The sequence below is a fragment of the Hylobates moloch genome, unplaced genomic scaffold, assembly GCF_009828535.3.
Source record: "Hylobates moloch isolate HMO894 unplaced genomic scaffold, HMol_V3 SCAFFOLD_5, whole genome shotgun sequence".
Classification (NCBI taxonomy): domain Eukaryota; kingdom Metazoa; phylum Chordata; class Mammalia; order Primates; family Hylobatidae; genus Hylobates; species Hylobates moloch.
In genome coordinates, this window is record NW_026652280.1 from 118,324,647 (window position 1) to 118,349,026 (window position 24,380).

General features: G+C 48.7%; 1 protein-coding gene across 2 annotated transcripts; it reads left to right on the forward strand.

Annotated features, from left to right (window-relative positions):
• The first annotated feature begins 753 nt into the window (after positions 1-753).
• MYBPHL (myosin binding protein H like) lies at positions 754-15,517 on the forward strand. Of its 2 annotated transcripts, none has more exons than XM_032155133.2 (9): positions 754-918; positions 9,596-9,684; positions 10,236-10,431; positions 10,664-10,803; positions 10,911-11,070; positions 11,492-11,628; positions 12,561-12,747; positions 13,604-13,647; positions 15,294-15,517. In XM_032155133.2, the coding sequence occupies exons 1-8, from the start codon at positions 774-776 to the stop codon at positions 13,612-13,614; spliced, it is 1,065 nt and encodes a 354-aa protein (XP_032011024.1). In that variant the 5' UTR covers positions 754-773; the 3' UTR covers positions 13,615-13,647; positions 15,294-15,517. The 2 variants fall into 2 exon arrangements, with proteins under 2 accessions (XP_032011024.1, XP_032011025.1); XM_032155134.2 differs by having other exon boundaries at positions 10,236-10,362.
• The last annotated feature ends 8,863 nt before the right edge of the window (positions 15,518-24,380 follow it).

Here is a 24,380-nt window from a genome sequence, read left to right on the forward strand (position 1 = left end):
TAGTTTACATTTATCAAGCACTTAGTCAGCTACACTCTGCTAAGCACTTTACAGAGATTACCTCTTTAATCCTCACAACGACCCTATGGTTATAATTATCTCCATTTTACAGATGAGGAAACAGACTGAAGAGAGACTGTGAGGTGTTGTGAGTCACACAGCTAGTTGGTGACAGAGCCCCAAGTGGCGCCCGGGCAGCCAGTGCAAGTGCAGTCTCCACCTACCACTGCACTGTGCCCGCTGCCCCCGGGCAGCGGGGGAGGATGGGACAGGCCCTGTAAAGGTTGAGTTGATAAGACTTTACAACTCATTGAATGTGGGAGCAGAGGGAGAAAGAGCAGTTCAGGAATTGCTGTGAGTCAGCTAATCCTGGGCCCCTTCTTTGGGAACTGAATGCCCTGCGGGATGAACTGGAGGTCAGGAGCAGAGATGTCACTCAACCCTCCTGACAGAAATCAGAGGTCCCTTTTGGATGGTCTGTGTTCAAGCTCTCCCTCCCTGGTGCTGTGGGGGGGTGTCATCTCTCTCCCGAGATAACAGGGCACCTCAGTCCTCCTCCAGGGGCTATTCTGGGCTGCTCTCTGAACCTCCTCTCTCCCCCAGCCCCTACTTCAGCCTTTCTGCTGGGCGTAGCTGAGTGGAGAAGTCCAGCCCAGTTACGTCACCCTGTGGCTGGGACCCGGGAGGCCAGCCTGGGAGCAGGTGCTCAGCCCCTCCCTCATCACCAGCAGTGAAAATCTAGAGCTGGAGCTCAGCCTCTGGGAAGGCCCAGCATGGAGGCAGCCACAGCTCCGGAGGTGGCCGCAGGATCCAAGCTGAAGGTGAAAGAAGCCAGCCCAGCGGATGCTGAACCACCCCAGGCTTCACCTGGACAGGGGGCTGACAGCCCCACTCCCCAGCTCCTGCCCCCTATAGAAGGTGACCCATGGCAGGTGGGGAGGATGGGGAGGCCGGGTGCTGGGAGTTGGGGAAGACATCCCCACCTTCCTGATGGCACCTCAGGTTTTTTGCAGAGCTAAAGACTTTATAGGATTGGTGCTTAGGCTGGAGATCATTCGTGGGAGCCCCCATCCCCTGTCCTTGATGGAGTCTGACTTGCTGCTCAAATGTCCTGGCTACGTTTTTGTGTTTTAGCTGAGAAGTCAATGATGGTGTTGGTGGCACTTTACAGTGACTAAAAATGATCTGTTTATATTTTTACCTTTTAAAAAATTGTCATAGGGACTGAGAGGACCTGATATGCCAGTGGCCAGTCAGGAAGGGACTGAGGGGTGAGAGACAGTGACTGTCTGCGGAAGGAACAGGGAAATCAAATGCTATGGCAATGGGGAGGCTAAGAGTGGGGCAGCACAGTGACACTTGACCTCCTGCTGGGCAGTGCCACGGGGTCAGGACCTCCTCCAACCCCCCACTGCTCCCATAGGAGATCCTGACCCCTCAGAGTCTGAGCTCCACGGAAGTGGAGCTCTCCTGGGAGAAGCATTCGATTTCCCCTTCACGATGGTCTCTGTGTGCCTCTCAGCAAAGAGGCGTTCCCAAGTGAGGAGGTGGTTGGCACGAATTCCAACCCCGAGCTTCCTGCCGCCCATCCCGGAATGCCCCGGCTGAGGCCTCTGTAGCTAACCACTTCGTGGCGCTCACCTGAAAGTCTTAAGTGAAGAGGATGAAAAGACCACAAACAAGAAACACGTGGACTCCTAGGGCAGGAAGAGGCAGGGGAAAAAATGTACCAGACTTGGAGGCAAAGCTCTAGGCTCAATTCCCAGTGCTGCCTCTAACAGCCCTGTGACCTTGGACAAGTCACTGGACTGCTCAGTTTCCATTTTCGCTCTGTAAAATGGTGATTAATAACATCTACCTCTCAGGGTAGTTGAAAGGATTGCTGAGATGATCCAGAGTGCCTTGGAAGAGGCCAAACTAAGATGTAAGTAAATGATCAAATATTTCCAAGTGAGAGGTGAAGGCTGCGTTCTACCTCCATAGGGTTGTGTAGCAGATGCTGTCTGCCTCTTATCCTCATGGGAGAGGCCAGGTTTCCAGAAACTATTTGAATGTCAAGGGCAGAGAGCTGGCCAAGTTTGTCCCGTTGAAGATGAAGGGAGCAGAAGTTAGTGTAAATATATTAAGCTGGGGTGATTGAGGCAGAAAACCAGTTTCTTCCCTTAAAAGGCCCAGAGAATAAGTGACAGGCAGCAGGAGAATGAGAGCCAGGACTGCTGACGTCTCGCCTCTCTCTACTGGTCTTCCCAAAACCACAAGGGAGGGCACTCATCTCCCCCATGCTTCTCCCCTCTGGCTGCAGCCAGCTCCTGACAGCCGCTAGTCACCAGCCCACAAATGCAGCCCAAAGCCTCTTGTGTGCAGTAGCTCTGTACACTGCAGGCCTCGGGGCCACTGGCACCTAGTGGCTCAACCCAGCGGTATCCCAGAAGTCACTGGCAATAAGAACACCTTTGAATACTTTGCAAAATATATGTGCATCTGTTAACTACTTGGAAAAAAGAAGTCGTGAGTTTAAATCTTTGTTCTATGGCCCTAGGCAAGTGAGTCCACTCCTATTTTCTCATCTGTAAATTGAGGAGTTGAACTAAATCAGGGTCTTAACCTTTTGGTGGATATGGACCCTTAGGAAAATCTAATGACAGCTGTGGACTCTTGCCCCAGGAAAAATACACAAAAAAGTTCAGAGAGCCTGCAGAGCCCCAAACCCCCACCAAAGATCCTTCAGGGTGCCATGGGCCTGGACTAGATGACCCCTAAGCCCCCTGAGAGCTCCAAAGCCTTTCTTCCTCCTAACTCCTCTTCCTTACAGAGAGCTCTGGGACTGAGCATCACAGTAAGCATGTGAAAACATGGGAACTAGAGCAGGCATCAGAAATAGAAATTAATTTGCAAGATCAAAACCAACTGCAAATGGCCAACAATGAGCTTTTCGTTTGGCAAGCCTGCTACGTGGCTAAATAAGCAGGAGTAGGTGGCCGGCATTGGTAAACAGTTCTATGTCTGTCCTCAGCACTACACTGAGCACTGTGTCCTGGAGACAAAGCTTGGCAGGGGCCAGAGAAGAGCTTCCAAAACAGGGAGAGGCTGGGGAACAAGCTGCATCCCTCCCATGGAGAAGATGGGACCCTGAGATGGAGGAGGAAGAGCCCATCTGCTGACTTCAGCGTCATCGCTCCAACTGACTCTGTGTTCTCTTTCAATCTGAACTGCTCTGTGTCTTCCAGGCGTGGGAAGCTGAATCTCATGCCTAGGAGTGACCTTTCTTCCCTCCTTCCTTTCGTCCTTCCTTTCCTCCTCCTTCCTTCCACAAATATTTAGGTTGTGCCTATGATGTGCCAGGCGCTCTTCTAGGTGCCAGAATTACAGAAATGAACAAAACAGTAAAAATAACTGCCCTCATGGAAGTTAGATTCTAGTGGAGAGAGCTAGACAATAAATAAACAAGTAAAATATCTAATATGTCAGATGGTGAGAAATGCTGTGCCAAAACTAATGCAGGGACGGGGATAGCACGTGCTGCGGGTAGGAAGCATGCAGGCTTCCTGCTTCAAATGGAATATTCAGTGAAGGTCTCACTAATAAGGTGACATTTGAGCAGCAACTTAAAGGATGTGAGAAAGCAATGCATGCAGATATTTGGGGGAATATTTTCCACGCAGAGAGAACAACTGCAAAGACCCTGAGGCAGGAGTGTGCTTTATGGGTTGGGGCCATTGTGGCTATAGCACAGGGAGGGAGACAGTGGCAGTATTTCGGTCCGAGGGGTAGCATGGCCGCTGTGAAGACTTTGGTCTGTCTACGAGACAGACAGCTAGCCAGTGCAAGGACTGGGGGTAAGGACTGACAGGACCAAGTGTAGATCTTAAGGATTTTTCCAGCTGGCCATGTTAAGAATAGACTGTAGGTGGGCCTTAGACACTAGCAAGATCAACAACTGGGAATGAGAATGAGGGAGAAGGTAAGGAGGTTTTAGAAGAGAAAGGTGTGCAATAGTCACCCAGGAGAATGGGAGACCGAGTGAACTCGGGAAGTCTAGTAGAATTGCCAGAGTCCACTTGGAGGTGGTGGTCACTATTAATGGCCCTCAAGTTAAACTCCACATAATTTTGTATTTTCCCCCAGTCCTGTGACTCTGTGCAGATACAGGCACTGAGTGAGTGGGAAGTTTATTTAACAAGGGTTAGGTATTGCCAGGAGAGTGCAATGAAGTCAAAGAGGACTCAGGGATTTGAGTGAGTGCAAGAGAGAGAGTATAATAATGACCGTGCAATCTAAGTTGGGTGGTGAAGAAAGTGCTAACATGAAAGGGGTGCTAGGTAGTGAGAGGGTGGTAGGACAATGGATCACAGATCTCAGTGGTGCCAAAGAATTGCTGGTGTTGGAGCATTAGAGGAAGTGAGCTAAAGGGATAAAGATTATATTAATTAGGTATACTAGTGAATGAAACAAATAGGTCTCAGGAATGACAGACATCTATTTCTCGCTAGTGCAAGAACTAAAAACTGTATTCTGCAGATACTTCTCCTCCATGTGGTAATTCAGGGACCCAGGCCTCCTTCATCTTGGGACTTTGCCATTCCTTAGGGCCCGTGATCATCTGTGTAGAGCTAGCAGAAGAGGAAAGTAGAAATCTAACTTCTTCAAAGCCTGGGACCAGAAGTGATTTTCACCATTGCCACTTACATCTCATTGGCAAAAACTAGTCTCGTGGCCATCCAGCAAAAGGTGGCCGGGCAGCCACTTCTCAGAGATAGCTACACTATGGAAGGGGTAACATACATTTTGTTGGCCAGTTAGCCATCTCTGTTATAGAGGTGGTGATGAGACAGTGGGATGCTTGTAATTCTGATCATAGAAGGATTGTAGCTCTTGGTCTAGAGAATGGCCACAGGGACCAGTGGCTGAATTAGGAGAGGACAAAGTTATTGGAGGAGTGGTGGGCCAGATGCGAGAGACCCTACAGGGACTGGAAACATGGGTGTTGGGACCAGCAGGAGTTATGCCTGGAGCAGTGTTGGAGAGACAGTGAGCCAGGGCTAAAACCATCAAGCACTAGGGGGACGACTGTAACACAGGGATGGGGTGGGGTGGAGTCTTTTCCTCAGAGAAGTGTTGCCTGTTCCTATGTCCTTTTATTTTTTCTGACCTTAGTTTCATGGCCTTCAAGAAAGTGACACTCTTGCCCCACTCCTTTCCCATTGCACTCCTCCAGACAGGTTTCTGAGTAGACCAAGGCCACATCCTAGGCATTTGGTAATGTTTCTCTAAGAAATCCTGGTACTTCTTGGATTTCTGGAAACCTCTGGATAGTTTCAAAGCCATAGTTAGCCTCCTGCATTCACCCTCTTTTGGTAACCCTTCACCCACATAGGTATGTGTGTATGCAGGCTCTCTCTCTCACACACACACTCTCATACACCCACATACACCATTCACACACACACACAGACACACGTAAACACACCCATACACACATTCATGCATGTACACAAACACACACACTCACACACACATACATATACACTCATACAAACACACACACACACCCTCTCCACTTCTTCAGTGCTTCCATCTTGGTTCTTGGCTCTCCAGGTCATAGTAACATCCGTCTGAACTATACAGCCCCTAGGGAGCTGCTGGAGAAAGACTGATACCATAAAAGGGAATTATGAGAGGATAGGAACAACTCTAGAATAGTAAAACAGGCATAAACTTTTTTTTTTTTTTTTTTTTTTGAGACAGAGTCTCGCTCTTTCACCCAGGCTGGAGTGCAGTGGCGCTATCTCGGCTCACTGCAGGCTCCGCCCCCCGGGGTTCATGCCATTCTCCTGCCTCAGCCTCCCGCGCAGCTGGGACTACAGGCGCCTGCCACCTCGCCCAGCTAATTTTTTGTATTTTTAGTAGAAACGGGGTTTCACCGTGTTAGCCAGGATGGTCTCGATCTCCTGACCTCGTGATCCGCCCGCCTTGGCCTCCCAAAGTGCTGGGATTACAGGCGTGAGCCACCGTGCCCGGCCAGGCATAAACTTTAGCAGGATAAAAGTAGGGTAGGTATTAGGAGGAATTTTCTAATCAGAAGTCAAGATCTTTGGACTTGAAGTAGGTTTTTTTTTTTTGTTTTCTTTTTGAGATGAAGTTTTGCTCTTATTGCCCAAGCTGGAGCACAGTGGTGCGATCTCGGCTCACTGCAACCTCTGCCTCCCAGGTTCAAGCGATTTTCCTGCCTCAGCCTCCCAAGTAGCTGGGATTACAGGTGCCCACCACCACACCCGGCTAATTTTTGTATGTTTAGTAGAGATGGGGTTTCACCATGTTGACCAGGCTGGCCTTGAACTTCTGACCCCAGGTGATCCACCCTCCTCAGCCTCCCAAAGTGCTGGGATTACAGGCGTGAGCCACCGCACCCGGCCTGAAGTAGTTTTCTCTAAGAATTTTTGAGAAAGAATTAGACAGCATTCTGTCTGAGAGAAACATTGTACTGAGAGCAGCCTAACTCAGAACCAAAGGCCCTCAAAGGACTTTTCAAGATGCCTTTTCTCTAAGACCCTATGAAGGGAGAAAACCAAACTGTGACTCTCACAGACCTGCTCTTAGAAAACCTGGGCTCTTAAAGGCCCTAGGCTTTGGTTCACATCCCTCCTGTCATCTGAGGAGGGGAAAGACCTTGGGCATCAGGGGAAGCCATGCCTCCCCAAGGTCAGTACAATTTACACCTCGCTTGACTGCGGATGTGTGAAAAGAGATGCCTCAAATGAGCCCCAGCATTCACATTCTTAGCAAAGAGTCAGATTGCGCCTGGGTTGGGTTGGAAGGTGATTGGAGAGCATGCTGTTGACCTGCTGACCGGGCATCTGAAGCTGTCACACTCTCTCCTGCCACCTCTGCACGTAGTCAGCTGAGTTAGCCTCACGTCCATCCTCTGCCCTCCCACAGGGAGCCGGGAGCCTGCTGGGAGCAGAGGCCTCACCTACTCATCCTCAGAGTCCATTCTAGAGACTTAAGTTTCGTCATCTTGTCAGGAAACCCACTGATAAGCAGAGAACCGGCAATGGAGCCGTCCAGGGAGGGAGAGACCGCCACCCTCGCAGGCAGCCTCCTTCCTTGCTCTCTCTGCCCAGCCAGGATCCCCTCTAGATCTCAAGGGCCAGTCCGCTCCTCTTCCCCTAACTCCCCCACCTTAGCTTATGTTCCACATAAACCCATTCCTTTCATTTTTCTCTTTAGTTCAGGTGTAAGAATGCTAACATTGTCCAAGGTGTTTTTCTAAGAAACAAAAGAAACACTAGGTGGAAACACATACATCAGCTCACAGCTACCCATAACAGCCCATTCCCTACCTGAGGTCTCAGCAGGGCGGGGCTCAGCGGGCACTTCTGCCAGGTGTGAAGGCCTGGGTTCCTCTTCCCGCCTCAACCCTTTGCAGTTCTTGGGTATGTCTAGCCCCCACCTTCCCTGTGGGCCTCCTCCCTCCAGGGGCAGGCCACTGTCCAAGCCCTGACTATGGTGCTCAGTGCTGGGTGGACACTGGTGGGCAAGACACAGCTAGTGCTCTGAGAATGGGTCCTTCAGACACACAGTCTTAGATGGGGAGGCAGGAGTCTCTGGTGCCAGGCACATCGTCACTGCTAGCCGGGAGGTGTCCAGAATACCGGCTTCTTTCTCGGAGCCCTCTTGCTCCCAGCATCCTTGTTCTGGTGCTTACAGGCCCTTCCTAATGCCGACATTCTGTAGGCAGGCGGCACAGGGACAGCAGAGCCAGCTTCTGTCTAGCGCTCTCCCCAGCAAACGTAGGAAGGGTTATTTCCTCCCCCAACAGTGGGGAACCAAGCCCGACAAGACGAGGTTTTGACCCTCCTTTCCAAGTACGGCCCTCTTTTTCAAAATACTCTTAAGTCATATCCGCCCATTTTCAACTCCTTGGTTGCTTGCCAAGATGGCCACAGGAGAGGAGGCCATCACACAAACGCTTCTTCTGTTCTTCATGCCCCTCCCCTCCCAAGCCACCAGAGCCCAGCCGAGGGCAGCCACAGCAGGGTCACTCAGCCGCCTGGGGCTGCTGCCTCTGTGCTGAGGCAGTCAAGCCCTGAGCAGGGCAGGGGGGACGGGCACTCAGGCCCGTCAAGTCCCCTCATCACATATTCCTGAGGTGCAGTCTAAGACAGGCACAGCCTAGGTGAAAACATAAGCCACACAGCACAAAAGGAAACTGCAGAAATCAAATGGACCCTGTGCACTGTACATTGCTATTGATGTTCATTTGCGAAGGTCTCGCGACCTCGAGGTTATCATGGGGAGACTCTGGGAGTGAAGTTCTCTGGACAACACTTGCCGATTGAGCTGGAGGAAGGACACAGAAGAAGCTCTTTTTCAGTTGCGTCACTTACATGTTTGTGTTATGTAATGTACGTATTTAAACAGTTCATCTATAAGTAAACATACATATGTCATAGTGAATGCTCAGGGAAGTATTTTCATAGAAGTGTGTGTTATCAAAGAGTCTGGAATCCACTATCGAGCAGTCATGCTGTTTGCCACAGGAATGTACCGGGGTGAAGTTCTTCCAACTGCCAAGAATGTACTGTGGCAGGAATCCTGGGTTGTTGGGAACTGAAGCACTATCACATTCTACTGAAGATAATATCAGCCAGGCGACTGCCTGTGCCTGAGAAAGGAGGAGACAGCAGCCAGGAAAAGGCCAGAAAATGGTGTCCATCTCAGCCAGGCCCCCGAGGGAACGCAGGTGGAATATTTGTGCCTTGGCAGCTGAGACAGTGTGAGGCATCCCAAGAGGAGAGAAATGACACCTGGTCATTCTCCAAACCTACACTCAGCACTTTTCCAAGCATCTCCTGTCTTCAACCTGGAAGCCCATACACATCATCTAATCTCTACTTCTCACTGGGACAGACCTGTGAGATCAAAGGGAAATGAGTGGCAGACCTAATCTGTCCCAGAATCTGTACAAAATGATCCCCGGCAAACTGGAAGAAGACCGTGCAGGCGCCCTGGAGCAGAGTGGCCATGCAGAGGAAGGGACCCAGACACATGCTGTCTCTGCAGTGACATCAGTGTTGTCTCCGTGGGCGGCTGGAGAGGCCAGGGTGTTGACTCTGCCTGCAGAATGGAGAGCATTCTCCTGAGACCCACACCTAACTGGGAGGTCAGGATTGACATGGAAAGTGGCCTTGATAAAAGGAATGGTATTAAGGACAAATGTAGAAAAGGGTGGAAAGACAAACCGCACAGACTAGGCTGGTCTGTACACAAACAGAAAAATAAAAATGCCTCCAACAGGATGGAATGCCTCCAGATGATGGAAAGTCAGCACTTGAGAGTTACAAATTAAGAGAACTGTCAGACTCGCGCTCCAGTGTTCCTTCTGCTGAGACTTTAATGTTTCCCAGGGCGTTCCTTAAGCCAACCCCTCATCCCCAAATCCCAGCAGGATGATGGGAGCACTCTTCCCCTCCCCTCTAAGAAGGGCTTAATTTGGTGACCGATTCCTGGGCTACTCACCCACAGCAGGCAGCCGGATGCAAGATCTAGTTTCTCTGAGTATCCATCTCCTATTCTCTCTCTTTCCATCACTCAGAGCACCCCAAGATCTGGCTACCTCGGGCCCTGAGGCAGACCTACATCCGGAAGGTTGGGGACACAGTGAACCTACTGATCCCATTCCAGGTGATCATGCCAGCCCCATGCTGGGTCCATGTGTGGGGCCAGTGCAGGTTTTGGATTTGGAAACAGATACCAAGAGTCCTGCTAGCAGAGGGGCAATCTTCCCAGCCTTAGATAGAAGGGGTCACATCACCAGAAGTCTGAGGCCAAATGACCTCTGCACTCCTGAAGGTGGGTTTGGATAGGACTGGGTGTGCACTCATGAGATGGTGTGAGGCTAATCCACGCCCTTCAGTCTGCAGAAGCCTCGGAGTTTGCAGTTAGAAGGGTTCTTGGGAGTTTGAGTGGCTATTCAATTGGTCCCAGCTGCCCCGGGTGTTCATGACCTAAGCTCTCAGAGGTTGGGAGACTCAAAGCCATCCCTCTTTCCCAAGATCCTTAGGCTGTTGCTGAAAGGAGGAGGCCCCCGGGAGGGTCCACCAACTTCTAACTCAAGGAATGTGCAGCTCCAAGTCAAGCCTCCCTGTGGACCTGGGATGCACAGGACCCCTACAGCAGCAGGGAGAGTCAGGAAGCCTCTTGGGGCTGCTCAAAGCATTACCCTCATTCCTCAGGGCAAGCCCAAACCTCAAGCCATCTGGACACATGATGGCTGTGCCTTGGACACCAGGCGTGTGAGTGTGCGGAATGGGGAGCGAGACTCCATCCTCTTCATCCGAGAAGCCCAACGTGCTGACTCAGGTCGCTACCAACTCCGTGTGCAGCTGGGTGGGCTGGAGGCCACCGCCACCATTGACATCCTGGTGATCGGTACGGTGGGGGAAGTGGGAAATGGGGGGGTCCTCAGGAACTCCCTCTCCAGGCTGAAGAGGAGCCATCTCAGAGAGCTGGGGAAGCTGGGGCAAGGCTCCCACGTCGTGTCTGGGACACAGGGTGGGCGCAGGAGTGGTAGCTGAGCAGAGAAAGGGGCCAGGGCACTCCTGAAGTGACTTCAGTGCATGTGGGATGTTCCACGCCCACTGCCATGGCTTTGCCCTTTCAGAGAGGCCAGGCCCTCCTCAGAGTATTAAGCTGGTGGACGTTTGGGGCTTCAACGCTACGCTGGAATGGACACCTCCCCAAGATACGGGGAATACAGCACTTCTGGGATACACGGTGCAGAAGGCTGACACAAAATCCGGGGTGAGGCCAGCTGAGAAGGAAGGAGGGTGGAAGAGGGCATGCTGGGACAGGCCTCTGGTAGCTCCACATGGGGTGGCTGATTTCTGGCATCATGTTCGGCCCCGCAGCTGTGGTTCACGGTGCTAGAGCACTATCACCGCACCAGCTGCATCGTCTCTGACCTCATCATCGGCAACTCCTATGCCTTCCGCGTCTTTGCTGAAAACCAGTGCGGACTCAGTGAAACAGCCCCCATCACCACGGACCTCGCCCACATCCAGAAAGCAGGTAAGGGAGGCACAGGGACCATGAGCTGGGAAGACTTAAGGATAGGCCGGGCACAGTGGCTCATGCCTCTAATTCCAGCACTTTGAGAGGCCAAGGCAGGCAGATCACCTGAGGTCAGGAGTTCGAGACCAGCCTGGCCAACATGGTGAAACCTCATCTCTACTAAAAATACAAAAATTAGACAGGCATGGTGGCGCACGCCTGTGCTCCCAGCTACTCAGGAGGCTAAGGCAGGAGAATTGCTTGAACTTGGGAGTTGGAGGTTGCAATGAGCTGAGATCGTGCCACTGCACTCCAGCCTGCGCAAAAGAATGAGACTCCATCTCAAAAAAAAAAAAAAAAAAAAAAAATACTAAGGATAAAGAGTCGATGAGGGCTGGGATCTCAGAAGCTACATCCCAGCCCCTCTTGGTGCCCTTAGCTACTGTTTACAAGACCAAGGGGTTTGCCCAACGAGACTTCTCTGAAGCCCCAAAGTTTACCCAGCCTCTGGCCGACTGCACTACAGTTACCGGCTATAATACCCAGCTCTTCTGCTGTGTCCGTGCCTCTCCCCGGGTGAGTGGGGGTTCTGGGGGGCACTGTGCTGAGCTGCTTCTTGTTCCTGCCTGTCCTAATCTAAGCTGAGTTGCAGAGCACTGTAACATAACATCTGTTACCATCACCACCATCTGCCTCTTCTCCAGCACGGTATTTAGGAACAGTCGGGGTGCTTGGAGTCCAAGACGGACTGATGAGAATGACATTTCCTTTTGAATGTTTGTTTCTCATATATGAAGGTGTTGCTTACTGACCTGCTGGCAATTAGGCATGCGCTTCAAGTTGTTTCTCTGGTAGGAGTGACAGAGTCCCGGTGGTTTCTCCTTCCCATGCATACCTCATCCCATCAGGGCCGTGCAGGTGCAAGCTGCCTAGAGTTCAGCCTTTGGCCACAACCCTGAGCAAGGCTCTCTGTCTATTTGCAATCTAGCCATCATGCTCCACACACAGCATAAACACCATTAACAACCTGTACCAAGAATCTTTTGGGTTTTGAGTCTGGGCCAGACTACATGGAGATAACATCTCAGAAGGGGCATATCAAGGGCCCACTCTAGAAGCTACTCTCTAACCAGAGGGGACAGAGGCAACTCACAAGTCAGCAGTGGGAACAGAATACAAATGGTTCACAAGAGGTGAGCCTGATGCTCAGTGCTTCTGATCCATAAAGGGGCTGCCTGAGAGCACAGAACAAAAGTTAGCAGTTTTCTTCCAGTCAGAAGTACTGGTGAAAAAAGTGAAGTTTCAGGTGCTATTTTCAACCAAGAGAAGGAGCTTGGGGGACTGCTGATGGTACTGGAAGGGGAACCCCTTCCCACAACATAAGGAACAGGGAGCCTTCCAGAAAGCCATTATCTCTATGTAGACAGAGTCCCAGAAACTGAGCACAGAAAGACTAATGGTTCTTACCCTCGCCCCTCCTTGCTGCCTCCCTCATCTTTGTCTTCCAGCCCAAGATCATCTGGCTGAAGAACAAGATGGATATCCAAGGCAACCCTAAGTACAGAGCCTTGACTCACCTGGGAATCTGCTCCTTAGAGATCCGCAAGCCGGGTCCCTTTGATGGAGGCATCTATACCTGCAAGGCGGTGAACCCCCTAGGGGAGGCATCTGTGGACTGTCGGGTGGATGTGAAAGGTAAGGGCAAGAGGAGAACTAGTGCCTTAGGGTGCCAGTCACCTCCTCTCTCCACTGGTGGAAGAGTCAGGGAACAGAGACGCAAGCCTAGGTGGAGAAGGGGTTCCTCCGCTGGACTCTTTCATCACTGTCATCATCAGGATGTATTGGAGGAGACATTTTAATTATCTACTATCTCATTTCTCTCCATGACAATTCAATAATATAGGAAGAATTGTTATTTCCATTTTGCAAAAGAGAAGACAAAAGTACAGGGAGGGAACTGGTTTGCCCAAGATTCCCAGTGTCAGTTAATTGATCACCTGGCACTGGTGGAAATAGGCCAGGTCTCCCGGTCCTCGCTCAGCTCATTTTTCTTTATGCTGTGCAATCTTCCGACTCAGCCTAGGAAAGCTGCAGCTGTTTGTCGGGCTTTATTTCACCTCCCCTCCGGTTTGTTTATAGGTAATATTGCATATCCTCTCTACTTCCTTAAAGTATTTAATCACTTATCTATACCTGTGACCTGTTCAGATCTCTATCATTATGTTTAACATACTGTTTTATAATTATCTATTTATAGATATGTTTCCCTATTAAATTATAAGCATTTTGAGGGTAGGGACATTGTCTTATGTGCCTTTGTCCCCCCAGTGTCTAGCCCAGTTTCTGACACACAGTAGGCACTCTAAATGTTTGTTGCATGAATCGAGAATGAATGAGCCCTTACATGTCCTGTTCTTCTCTATGTATAGACTACCTAATTAGCACCATTGACTCCCCAGAAACCTGAAATAGAATATTCCTAATGCTCTGAAAGAAGGTTTCTCATAGATTTCTGAGATGTTAACCCTGAGAAATGTCCGAATTATTGCAGTTCCTAATTGAGGACACCTAAGAAGGCGTGGTACTCTGACAAAGGTAAGTAAAGAGAGGCAAGATGTCTCACTGGATTAGTTCCGTTTATGGCTAGTGTTGTTGAGTCAGGGACAGAGGTGCATTTCCTGAGCCTTTTGGTCACGTATCCACTGGTGGCCGCTTTTGTTGTAACCATTTTTTTTTTTTTTTTTGAGATGATATCTTGCTCTGTTGGCCAGGCTGGAGTGCAGTGGTGCCATCTCGGCTCACTGCAACCTCTGCCTCCTGGGTTCAAGCAATTCTTGTGCCTCAGCCTCTCGAGTAGCTGGGATTACAGGTGGCCGCCACCATGCCTGGCTAATTTTTCTACTTTTAGTAGTGATGGAGTTTCACCATGTTGGCCAGGCTGGTCTCGAACTCCTGACCTCAAGTGATCCACCCACCTTGGCCTCCCAAAGTGCTGGGATTATGGGTGAGAGCTGACATGCCCAGCTGTTGTAACCATTTTTATTTTTATTTTTATTTTTATTTTTATTTATTTATTTATTTAGAGACAGAGTCTCACTTTGTCGTCCAGGCCAGAGTGCAGTGGTGCTATCTCGGCTCACTGCAAGCTCTGCCTCCCGGGTTCATGCCATTCTCCTGCCTCAGCCTCCAGAGTAGCTGGGACTACAGGCGCCCGCCACCATGCCCGGCTACTTTTTTTTTTTTTTTTTTAGTAGAGACGGGGTTTCACCGTGTTAACCAGGATGGTCTTGAGCTCCTGACCTCATGATCCACCCACCTTGGCTTCCCAAAGTGCTGGGATTACAGGCGTGAGCCACCGCACCCAGCCTGTTGTAACCATTTTTAAAAGCGAATACTGTCATCCCTCTGGAGAGAAATTATACTGGATGCAGTCTGCTTTTGTCATATCCTTTCTACGTCTGCACTCCTCAAGTCGATGGTAGGAATTAAACCTAATGAATGGTCCTCTGAAGAAGAGTGACAGCATCCACCTAATCATAAGGAGGTTCTGTGGGAGGGAGCTGGGCAAGTATTGTAGGAAAAGATGTCAAGGGAACAATTCAGAGTGCAGGAACCCACAAGAGTCACAGCACCTTATGCCTGTGGGGTGCGTAAGGACAGGGGAGGCTGCTCCTGCTGACTGAGTAACCACCTCAGGATCATAAGCATGGGAAAAAAAAATGGATTAATATATTTGTTTTTTACTTTGAAGCTTATGGATTCCTGCCCTTCCAAGAGAAGAAAATCCTCCTTCTCATTTATGTCAATTATAATTTAACCTTTAGGTGTGTGGTCCCAAGCAGCACATTATTGGCAAAAGGCAACTCAGCTCATCATTTAGAACTTGACAACTCTTTTAGATTTTCTGTCATTCACAGTAGCTATGTTGTGTACAAAGTGATGCATAAGGTGAAAAAGAAGTTTGAGACAGAACTAAAGAGAACAAGTTCCCAGTGTCCTCTCTGACTTGTAGCTGCTGGCTGATGGAAATTGGAAAAGAATTTGATCCCGTAAGACATTTATTTAAGGCTCTCACTGGTATGTAGCAAATGAAAGCCTAAAGGGATGCGTTACAAGTACAGACTTCTCAGGAAAGCGCTCTCTGACAGTCGGCTTGCAGACACAGCTCTCCCTCCCTCACCTCCCTCTCTGTGTTAATGATATTTGTGTTCGTGTTAGTTGCTCCTTTCCCTCTCTCACAGCCAGTGCCCAGCAATGAAGTGAATTCATGGCACAAGAGCCAGGTACCGTGACAACAGTGCCCTCAGCAGCCTGGTGTCCTCTGGCCATTTGCTGTCATGGCTACAAAGTGCTCCCTCTTTTCAGTGCCTCCAGGAAGCCCGCCAGTGGTGAGACTGTGTCCTCAAGGAGCTTCGGCACCATGTCTGGTTTGGATTCATCTAAATAAATACGTGGTTCCCCAGTGCCTAAGTGTCCCTGTATTTGAGACTTTCTATGAAACATTTGGAAAGTTGCCATCCTTTAGCCAGGCTGTAAGGAACCACAGGGCCTTAAGACTCCCCTTTATCGTCCCACATCCACATTCTCTTCCACAGAGGTTTCTAACACTGTCCTTTTCCCTAGACATCTACGACACAACTGAATTCAACCCTCCTCAGTACTAAGTGCTGGAAAGAGATGCCGAAGATGACTTGCTCTCTGCCTCTATGGGCTTTCCAATTTAAGTTGGGATAACAGGGTGCACATCCACCACAAAGAGGCAAACAGCAGAACACAAATATGCACATAGCTAATTATAGACAGAGCCCCAAGAACTGAGGGCTGGAATGATATGCAAGAAATTGGAGGGCTGGGCAATGTGGCTCATGCCTGTAATCCCAGAATTTTGAGAAGCCGAGGCAGATGGATCACTTGAGGTCAGGAGTTCGAGACAAGCCTGGCCAACATGGTGAAACCCCATCTCTATAAAAATACAAAAATTAGGCTGGGTATGGCGTCTCATGCCCGTAATTCCAGCACTTTGTGAGGCCGAGGCAGGCAGATCACTTGAGGTTAAGAGTTCAAAACCAGCCTGGCCAACACGGTAAAACCCTGTCTTTACTAAAAATACAACAAAATTGGACAGGTATGGTGGCGGGCGCCTCTAATCCCAGCTACTCAGGACGCTGAGGGAGGAGAATTGCTTGAACCGAGGAGGCGGAGCTTGCAGTAAGCCGAGATCATGCCACTGCACTCCAGCCTGGGTGACAGAGCGAGACTCCATCTCCATCTAAAAAAAAAAAAAAAAAAAAAAGCAAAGAAATTGGAGCAGTGTCTCATTAAACTCAGGGAAAGAATAAAGGTGAGGTTCCCTTGATTATCTTTGTTTTCATTCTGATGACAAATAAGATATTGAAGGTGTTCTGTGATAGAATCTGCAGAAGATGATAACAGTTCCTCTTATCTTTGTATGAGCATGGTGCTCCTCTTATCAAGAGTTGGAGTCTATTTCCCCTTCCCTTGAATCATGTGACTTGTTTTGACAGAAAGAATGTAGCAGAAGTGATGTGGCACCAGTCCAGGCCTGGGCCTTAAGAGGTACCTTAGTTTCTGCTTTTGCTCTTAGAAGTCAGCTCCCATGTAAAGGATCTCAGGCTAGATTACTGAATTATGAGAGGTCACATGGAGGACAACCGAGCATCCCCACTGAGAGCCAGCACCATGGCCCCATACACACGTGGCCACCTTGGACCCTAGAACCCCAGTCAAGCCCAATCAATACCTTGTAGAGTAGAAACAAATCACCCCTGGAGAGCCCTGCCCAAATTATAAAATCATGAGCAAATAAATAGTGGCTGTTGTTTCAAGCCACTAAATTTTGAAGTGGTTTGCTATATAATCATAGATTACTGAAACAACCTTCTATGCAACAGGCACTGAACTAAGTGCTTTATCTCTTTTAATCTTCATTTTACAAATGAGGACGTTGAAGCTCATAAGTTGTCCCCAGTCATGCAGCTGGTAAGCAGCAGAGCTAGGATTTGAACCAGGTCTGTCTGACTCCAAGGCTTTCCTGTTTTCTCTCATCCCTTTTATCCGGCAATCCCCACTGTAGAGGGTCTGGGTTGGAATCATGCGTTTAAGAAAGAAAATATTTCCAGGAGGCAATACATATTAGGAAAGGTTTTGAGGAGGTTGGGGAAGTGATTTGGCTGAGCAGAATGTGAACGGCTTTTTTGTTCAGACCAAAGGTCTATTTTCAGTTGAGGCAAAGTATCTATTCCAGTCCTCAACTGAAGTTCCACAAGAATTAAGCCTCCATGCCATAAGGCATCCTTGGTGTCATAAATTAGCTTATTTCTATGCAATTAGAATGTTACTGGGTATATACTATCCCTTTGGAAACTGAGAAAATAGCCATGTAAATCATTAGTAGGGAACCCCTGCTTGAGAGTGTTGGGGGAGGGACCAGAGTCCAGTGACAGCCAGCCATGTACACAATGGTGAAGAGGCCTCCCTCCAGTGGAAGCAGGACCTAGGTCAGGAAGGGGTGAAATACCCCCAGTTACGATGCCCTGAGGATAAGTCAGACCTTTGGCCTCAGCTCACAGCCCCTTCCCTCTGCTGTTCCCTGAATTACTCAAGGGCCATCCCTTAAAGATTATATATTCCCAAATTTCATGGTGAAGAAATAAAATTACACTGCCCAAAACCTCCAGCCACATTCTGCATTGAAGGAGAAGCACGCTGGAGTCCTTACTGTTCTCATTTATGCATCTGACACTTAAGGAAGACTTCTGAGTTCAGGCCTACTATGTGGCTGGGAGAGGTGGAATTTCTTTCTTTCTTTCTTTTCTCTCTTTTTCTTTTTTTGAGACAGAGTCTCGCTCTGTCACCCAGGCTGGAGTGCAGTGGCAGGATCTTGGCTCACTGCAACCTCAAACTCCCGGGTTCAAGCGATTCTCCTGCCTCAGCCTCCCATGTAGCTGGGACTACAGGCATGAGCCACCACACCCGGCTAATTTTTTGTATTTTTAGTAGAGATGGGGTTTCACTGTGTTAGCCAGGATGGTCTTGATCTCCTGATCTTGTGATCCACCTGCCTCGGCCTCCCAAAGTGCTGGAATTACAGGCGTGAGCCACCACGCCTGGCCAGAATTTCTTCATTAATTCATTATTTATTCAAAAACTTAAACACCTATTACTACATGTCATTTTGGGGTTGAGGTGAGGAAAACAAATACCAATATTTCCCAGATTACTGGCTGGGCGAAGAATTTTTGTGCCTGAAAGCTATACTTTCTGGCTTTGCTGTCTTTCTAATGGAGGTGAAAGTAGTTCTGTTGCCTTTTTTTTTTTCCTGGTACTGCAACAGCTTTCAAAATCATAATTTGGGATGGGCACGGTGGCTCACGTCTGTAATCCCAACACTTTGGGAGGCCGAAGTGGGCAGATCATCTGAGGTCAGGAGTTCGAGACCAGCCTCACCAACATGCTGAAACCTCGTCTCTACTAAAAATACAAAACTAGCCGGGTGTGGTGGCACATGCCTGTAATCCCAGCTACTCAGGAGGCTGAGGCAGGAGAATTGCTTGAACCCAGGAGGCAGAAGTTGTAGTGAAATGAGATCGTACCATTGCACTCCAGCCTGGGCCACAGAGCAAAACTCTTGTCTCAAAAAAAAAAAAAAATCATAAATTGGTGGAGTTTCCTTAGGAGAAATTAACTTCCAGTTTGCTAAAACTTCCTCCTCTACTCATCTAAGGATGGATGAAGTGTAGAGTTTCTCTACTCAGGATGCTCTGAGGGGAAGAAGGAACGCAGTTCATTAACAGCTTCTTCCCCTCTGATCTCCACTTTGCTACTACTTGCCTGGAGAGAGGGAAGCCCTACTTGGCTCTGATTTTCCCACCCTCCATGTACCCTAAATCTTGCAAGCAACTGACATTCCATCTTCATTAGCAGAAGAGGCAATCCTCTTCTCTCTGCTCTTCCTCACATAAACTTGCAAGTTCTGGGTCTTCCCACCCTAAATTCTAATAGGCTCTGTCCATGAAAAGAGTTAAACTCTATAAAATATTTGAAGAGATTTCTTCTGAGCCAAGTATGAGTGACCACGGTCCCCTGACACAGCCCCAGAAGATCCTGACAACATGTGCCCAAAGTGATTGGGCTATGGCTTGGTTTTAATCATTTCAGGGAGACATCAGACATCAATCAATACATGTGAGATGTACATTGGTTCAGCCTGAAATGCCGGGCAACTTGAAGTGTGGGTGGAGGGGCTTCCAGGTCATAGGCAGATTCAAAGGTTTTCTGCCGGGCGCAGTAGCTCACGCCTGTAATCCCAGCACTTTGGGAGGCCGAGGAGGGCAGATCACGAGGTCAGGAGATCGAGACCATCCTGGCTAACATGGTGAAATCCCGTCTCTACTAAAAGTACAAAAAATTAGCCAGGTGTGGTGGTGGGCGCCTGTAGTCACAGCTACTTGGGAGGCTGAGGCAGGAGAATGGCATGAACCCAGGAGGCGGAGCTTGCAGTGAGCTGAGATCACGCCACTGCACTCTAGCCTGGGCGACAGAATGAGACTCCATCTCAAAAAAAAAAAAAAAAAAAAAAGGGTTTTCTGATTGGCAATTGGTTAAGAGTTATTATCCAAGACCTGGAACCAATTGAAAGGAATGTCTGGGTTAAGATAAAAAGTTATGGAGACCAAGGATTTATTATGCAGGTGAAGCCTCCAGGTAGCAGACTTCAGAGCTCTTATCAGACCTAAAAAGGTGCCAGACTCCTAGTTCTCTCCTGGATCAGGGAAAAGTCGTGGGAAGGAACGGGAATTCTCTACAGAATGTAGATCTTCCCCACAAGAGACAGCTCTGCAGGGCCATTTCAAAATATGTCAAAGAAATATATTTTGGTAAGAGCTAAGTTATGAGAACACAAAGGCATAAGAATGATACAATGGACTTTGGGGACTCAGGGGAAAGGGTGGGGTGGGGTGAGGGATAAAAGACTACAAATTAGGCCGGGCGCAGTGGCTCACACTTGTAATCCCAGCACTTTGGGAGGCCGAGGCGGGCGGATCATGAGGTCAGGAGATCGAGACCATGGTGAAACCCCGTCTCTACTAAAAATACAAAAAAAAAAATTAGCCGGGCATGGTGGCGGGCGCCTGTAGTCCCAGCTACTCAGGAGGCTGAGGCAGGAGAATGGCGTGAACCCGGAAGGCGGAGCTTGCAGTGAGCCGAGATTGCACCACTGCACTCCAGCCTGGGCAGCAGAGCGAGACTCCATCTCAAAAAAAAAAAAAAAAAAGACTACAAATTGGGTGCAATGTACACTGCTTGGGTGATGGGTGCACCAAAATCTCAGAAATCACCATAAAGAACTTATTCATGTAACCAAACCCCACCTGTTCCCCAAAGACCTATTGAAAATATATATATTGCACTGGTGAAGTCTCATGTACATTGCCCATAACCGGATCCCAAAGGACAGGAGTTATTTAGAGCAGATGAGTGAATTTGCAGCATTTTTTACGATAAATTTTGTGGGCCGGGTGCGGTGGCTCATGCCTGTAATCCCAGCACTTTGGGAAGCCAAGGCGGGCGGATCACGAGGTCAGGAGATTGAGACCATCCTGGCTAACACGGTGAAACCCCGTCTCCACTAAAAATACAAAAAAATAGCCAGGCATGGTGGCAGGCGCCTGTAGTCCCAGCCACCTGAGGCAGGAGAATGGCACGAACCCGGGAAGTGGAGCTTACAGTCAGCCGAGATCGCGCCACTGGACTCCAGCCTGGGCAACACAGTGAGACTCTGTCTCAACAACAACAACAACAAAAGAAAAAAAAAAAAGAACAATAAGTTTTGTGCTTCATTTGCTTCTAAAAAAAGAAAAAGTAAAGAAAAATATATTTTGAGGTAAAATAATTTCTTTCAGGGCCTACTGTCTGTCATGTGATACTATACTAGAATCAGGCTGGAATTTGGCATCTTATTGTCAGAGGCGTTTGGACCAGAGCAATTCCATCTTGAATAGGGCCTGGGTAAAATAAGGCTGAGACCTACTGGGCTGCATTCCCAGACAGGAATTCTAAGTAACAAGATGAGATCCTAAGGAGGTCAGCACAAGATACGGGTCATAAAAATCTTGCTGATGAAACAGGTTGCAGTAAAGAAGCCAGCTGAAACCCACCAAAACCAAGACAATGATGAGAGTGACCTCACTGCTACACTCCCACTAGCACCATGACAGTTTACCAATGCCATGGCAATATCCAGAAGTTACCCTATATGGTCTAAAAAAAGGAGGCATGAATAATCCACCCCTTGTTTAGCATATCATCAAGAAATAATCATAAAAATGGGCAACCACCAGCCCTCGGGCTGCTCTGCCTATGGAGTAGCCATTCTTTATTCCTTTACTTTCTTAATCAACTTGCTTTCACTTTATGGACTCGCCTTGAATTCTTTCTTGTGTGAGATCCAAGAACCCTCAGTTGGGGTGTGGATTGGGACCCCTTTCCAGTAATATTATTACTACAAAAAGTCTGTTTCTGGCCAAGCATGGTGGTTCATCCCTGTAATCCCAGCACTTTGGGAGGCCAAGGTGGGCGGATCACCTGAGGCAGATCACGGCCATGGCGAAACACCGTCTCTACTAAAAATACAAAAATTAGCTCGGCTTGGTGGCGTGTGCCTGTAATCCCAGCTACTCGGGAGGCTGAGACGGGAGAATCGCTTGAACTCAGGAGGCAGAGGTTGCAATGAGCTGAGATTGCACCACTGCACTCCAGCCTGGGCAACAAAGTGAGACTCCATCTCAAAAAAAAAAAAAGTCTGTTTCCTTAGCCTTAAGATCTTTGTGGTGTTGTTGTTGTTGTTGTTTGTTTTTTTGTTTTTCAGGCAGTGTCTCGCTCTGATGCCCAGACTGGAGTGCAGTGGCGTGATCTCGGCTGACTGCGACCCCTGCCTCCTGGGTTCAAGTGATTCTCCTGCCTCAGTCTCCCAAGTAGCTGGGATTACAGGCGCCTGCCACCATGCCCGGCTAATTTTTTTGTATTTTTAGTAGAGACGGTGTTTCGCCACGTTGGCCAGGCTGGTCTCGAACTCCCGACCTCAGATGATCTGCCTGCCTCGGCCTCCCAAAGTGCTGGGATTACAGGCGTGAGCCACCGCCCCCTGGCCAGATCTCTGTTTTAATGTTAATGTTGGTCAGCTGTGCCTGAATCCCAGTGGGCAGAGAGTATAACGAGGCGTGTCCAACCCCCACTTTCCATTATGGCCTGAACTAGTTTTCCAGGTTAAATCTGGAATGCCCTTGTCAGAGAGAAGGAGTCCATTCAGTTGGTTGGGGGGTTTAGAACTTTATTTTTGGTTTCCAGCTTCTTGGTCTCTGGTGGCATTTATTACAGTGACATCTCACTCCTACAGACCTCACCACCTCAACGTCACAGCCAAAAACTAGAAAGTAAACAAGAAAGCCTATAAATGGCCAAAAAAATGGGCATGAACTCTGGGGACTAAAGCTCAGGTTCTGTTTACCAGAAAGTTCCTCAACCATTCCCTGAGGGCTTTTCCACTATTCAGAACCTTTCCAGGAGCTCCGTTTATTACTGGAAAGGGGTCTTGATTCATCCAGACCCCAAGTGAGGATTCTTTGATCTTTCAAAAGAAAGAATTCAGGGCGTGTCCACAGAGTAAAGTGAAAGTGAATTTATTAAGAAAGTAAAGGAATAAAAGAATGGCTACTCCATAGAGCAGCCCCAAGGGCTGCTGGTAGGCTATTTTTATGGTTATTTCTTGATTATATGCTAAACAAGGGGTGGATTATTCATAGGTTTTCTGGGAAAGGAGCATGATTTCCTGGAACTGAAGGCACCTTTTCCTTTTATACCATATAGACGTTGCCACAGCATTTGTAAACTGTCATTTTTTGACAGGAGTGCAGGAGTGTCTTTTATCATACTAATGAATTATAACTAGCATATAATAAGCAGTGAGGATGACCAGCTGTCACTTTCTTTTTTTTTTTGAGACGGAGTCTCACTCTGTCGCCCAGGCTGGAGTGCAGTGGTGCGATCTCGGCTCACTGCAAGCTCTGCCTCCCAGGTTCACGCCGTTCTCCTGCCTCAGCCTCCCGAGTGGTTGGGGCTACAGGCGCCCGCCACCACGCCCGGCTAATTTTTTGTATTTTTAGTACAGACGGGGTTTCACCGTGTTAGCCAGGATGGTCTCGATCTCCTGACCTCGTGATCCGCCCGCCTCGGCCTCCCAAAGTGCTGGGACTACAGGCGTGAGCCACCGCGCCCGGCCTGCTTTCTTTACCATCTTGGTTTCTGGCAGATTTTGGCCGGCTTCTTGACTGCACCGTTTTATTAGAGGGATCTTTGTGACCTGTATCTTGTGTGGACCTGCTATCTCCTCCTGTTGTTACCAGAAAGGGGTCCGGATCCAGACCCCAAGAGAGGGTTCTCGGCCCTTGCACAGGAAATAATTCAGGGCAAGTCCATAAAGTGAAAGCAAATTTATTAAGAAAGAAAAGGGATAAAGAATGTCTACTCCAGAGGCAGAGCAGCCCCGAGGGCTGCTGGTTGGCCATTTTTATGGTTATTTCTTGATTATATGCTAAACAAGGGATGAATTATTCATGAGTTTTCTGGGAAAGGGGTAGGCAACTCCCTGGAACTAAGAATTCCTCCCCTTTTTAGACCATGTAGGGTAATTTCCTGATGTTGCCATGGCATTTGTAAACTGTGGTGGTGCTGTCTGGAGTGTCTTTTAGCATGCTAATACATTATAATTAGCATATAATGAGTGAGGACCACCAGAGGTCAGTTTCATCGCCATCTTGGTTTCGGTAGGTTTTGGCTGTCTTCTTTACCGCATGCTGTTTTATCACCAGGGTCTTTGTAACCTGTATCTTGTGCCAACCTCCTATCTCATCCGGTGACTTAGAATGCCTAACCTCCTAGGAATACAGCCCAGGTCTCGACCTTATTTTACCCAGCCTCTATTCAAGATGGAGTCGTTCTGGTTTGAAGCCTCTGACAAGTTCACTGGTGGCCCGGGCAACATTTAGAAACAACAGAGACAACACTCCTAACAAGTTGGTTTAAGCATTTTACAAATACTGCTTTTGGTTCAGAGGGGGCTACTTACAAACACCCCCTCTAAATCCCCTAAGGGCACACAGTAGAAAACGCCTTCATAATTATCCTCCTAACACCGTAACTGCGAGGACCACCATCCTCCTTTCACAGATAAGCGAAGAGAGGTGAAAAGAGGGCAAATATGCTCAAGGAAGCCGCCTCCAAAGCGAAACTTGGGTTGAACTTGAACCCAA

Coding starts and splice junctions, on each gene's coding strand:
- MYBPHL (XM_032155133.2), top strand. CDS start 774: ATGGAGGCAGCCACAGCTCCGGAGGTGGCCGCAGGATCCAAGCTGAAG. Junction 10,804..10,910: donor AGGCTGACACAAAATCCGGG/GTGAGGCCAGCT, acceptor TCGGCCCCGCAG/CTGTGGTTCACGGTGCTAGA. Junction 11,071..11,491: donor CGCCCACATCCAGAAAGCAG/GTAAGGGAGGCA, acceptor TGGTGCCCTTAG/CTACTGTTTACAAGACCAAG.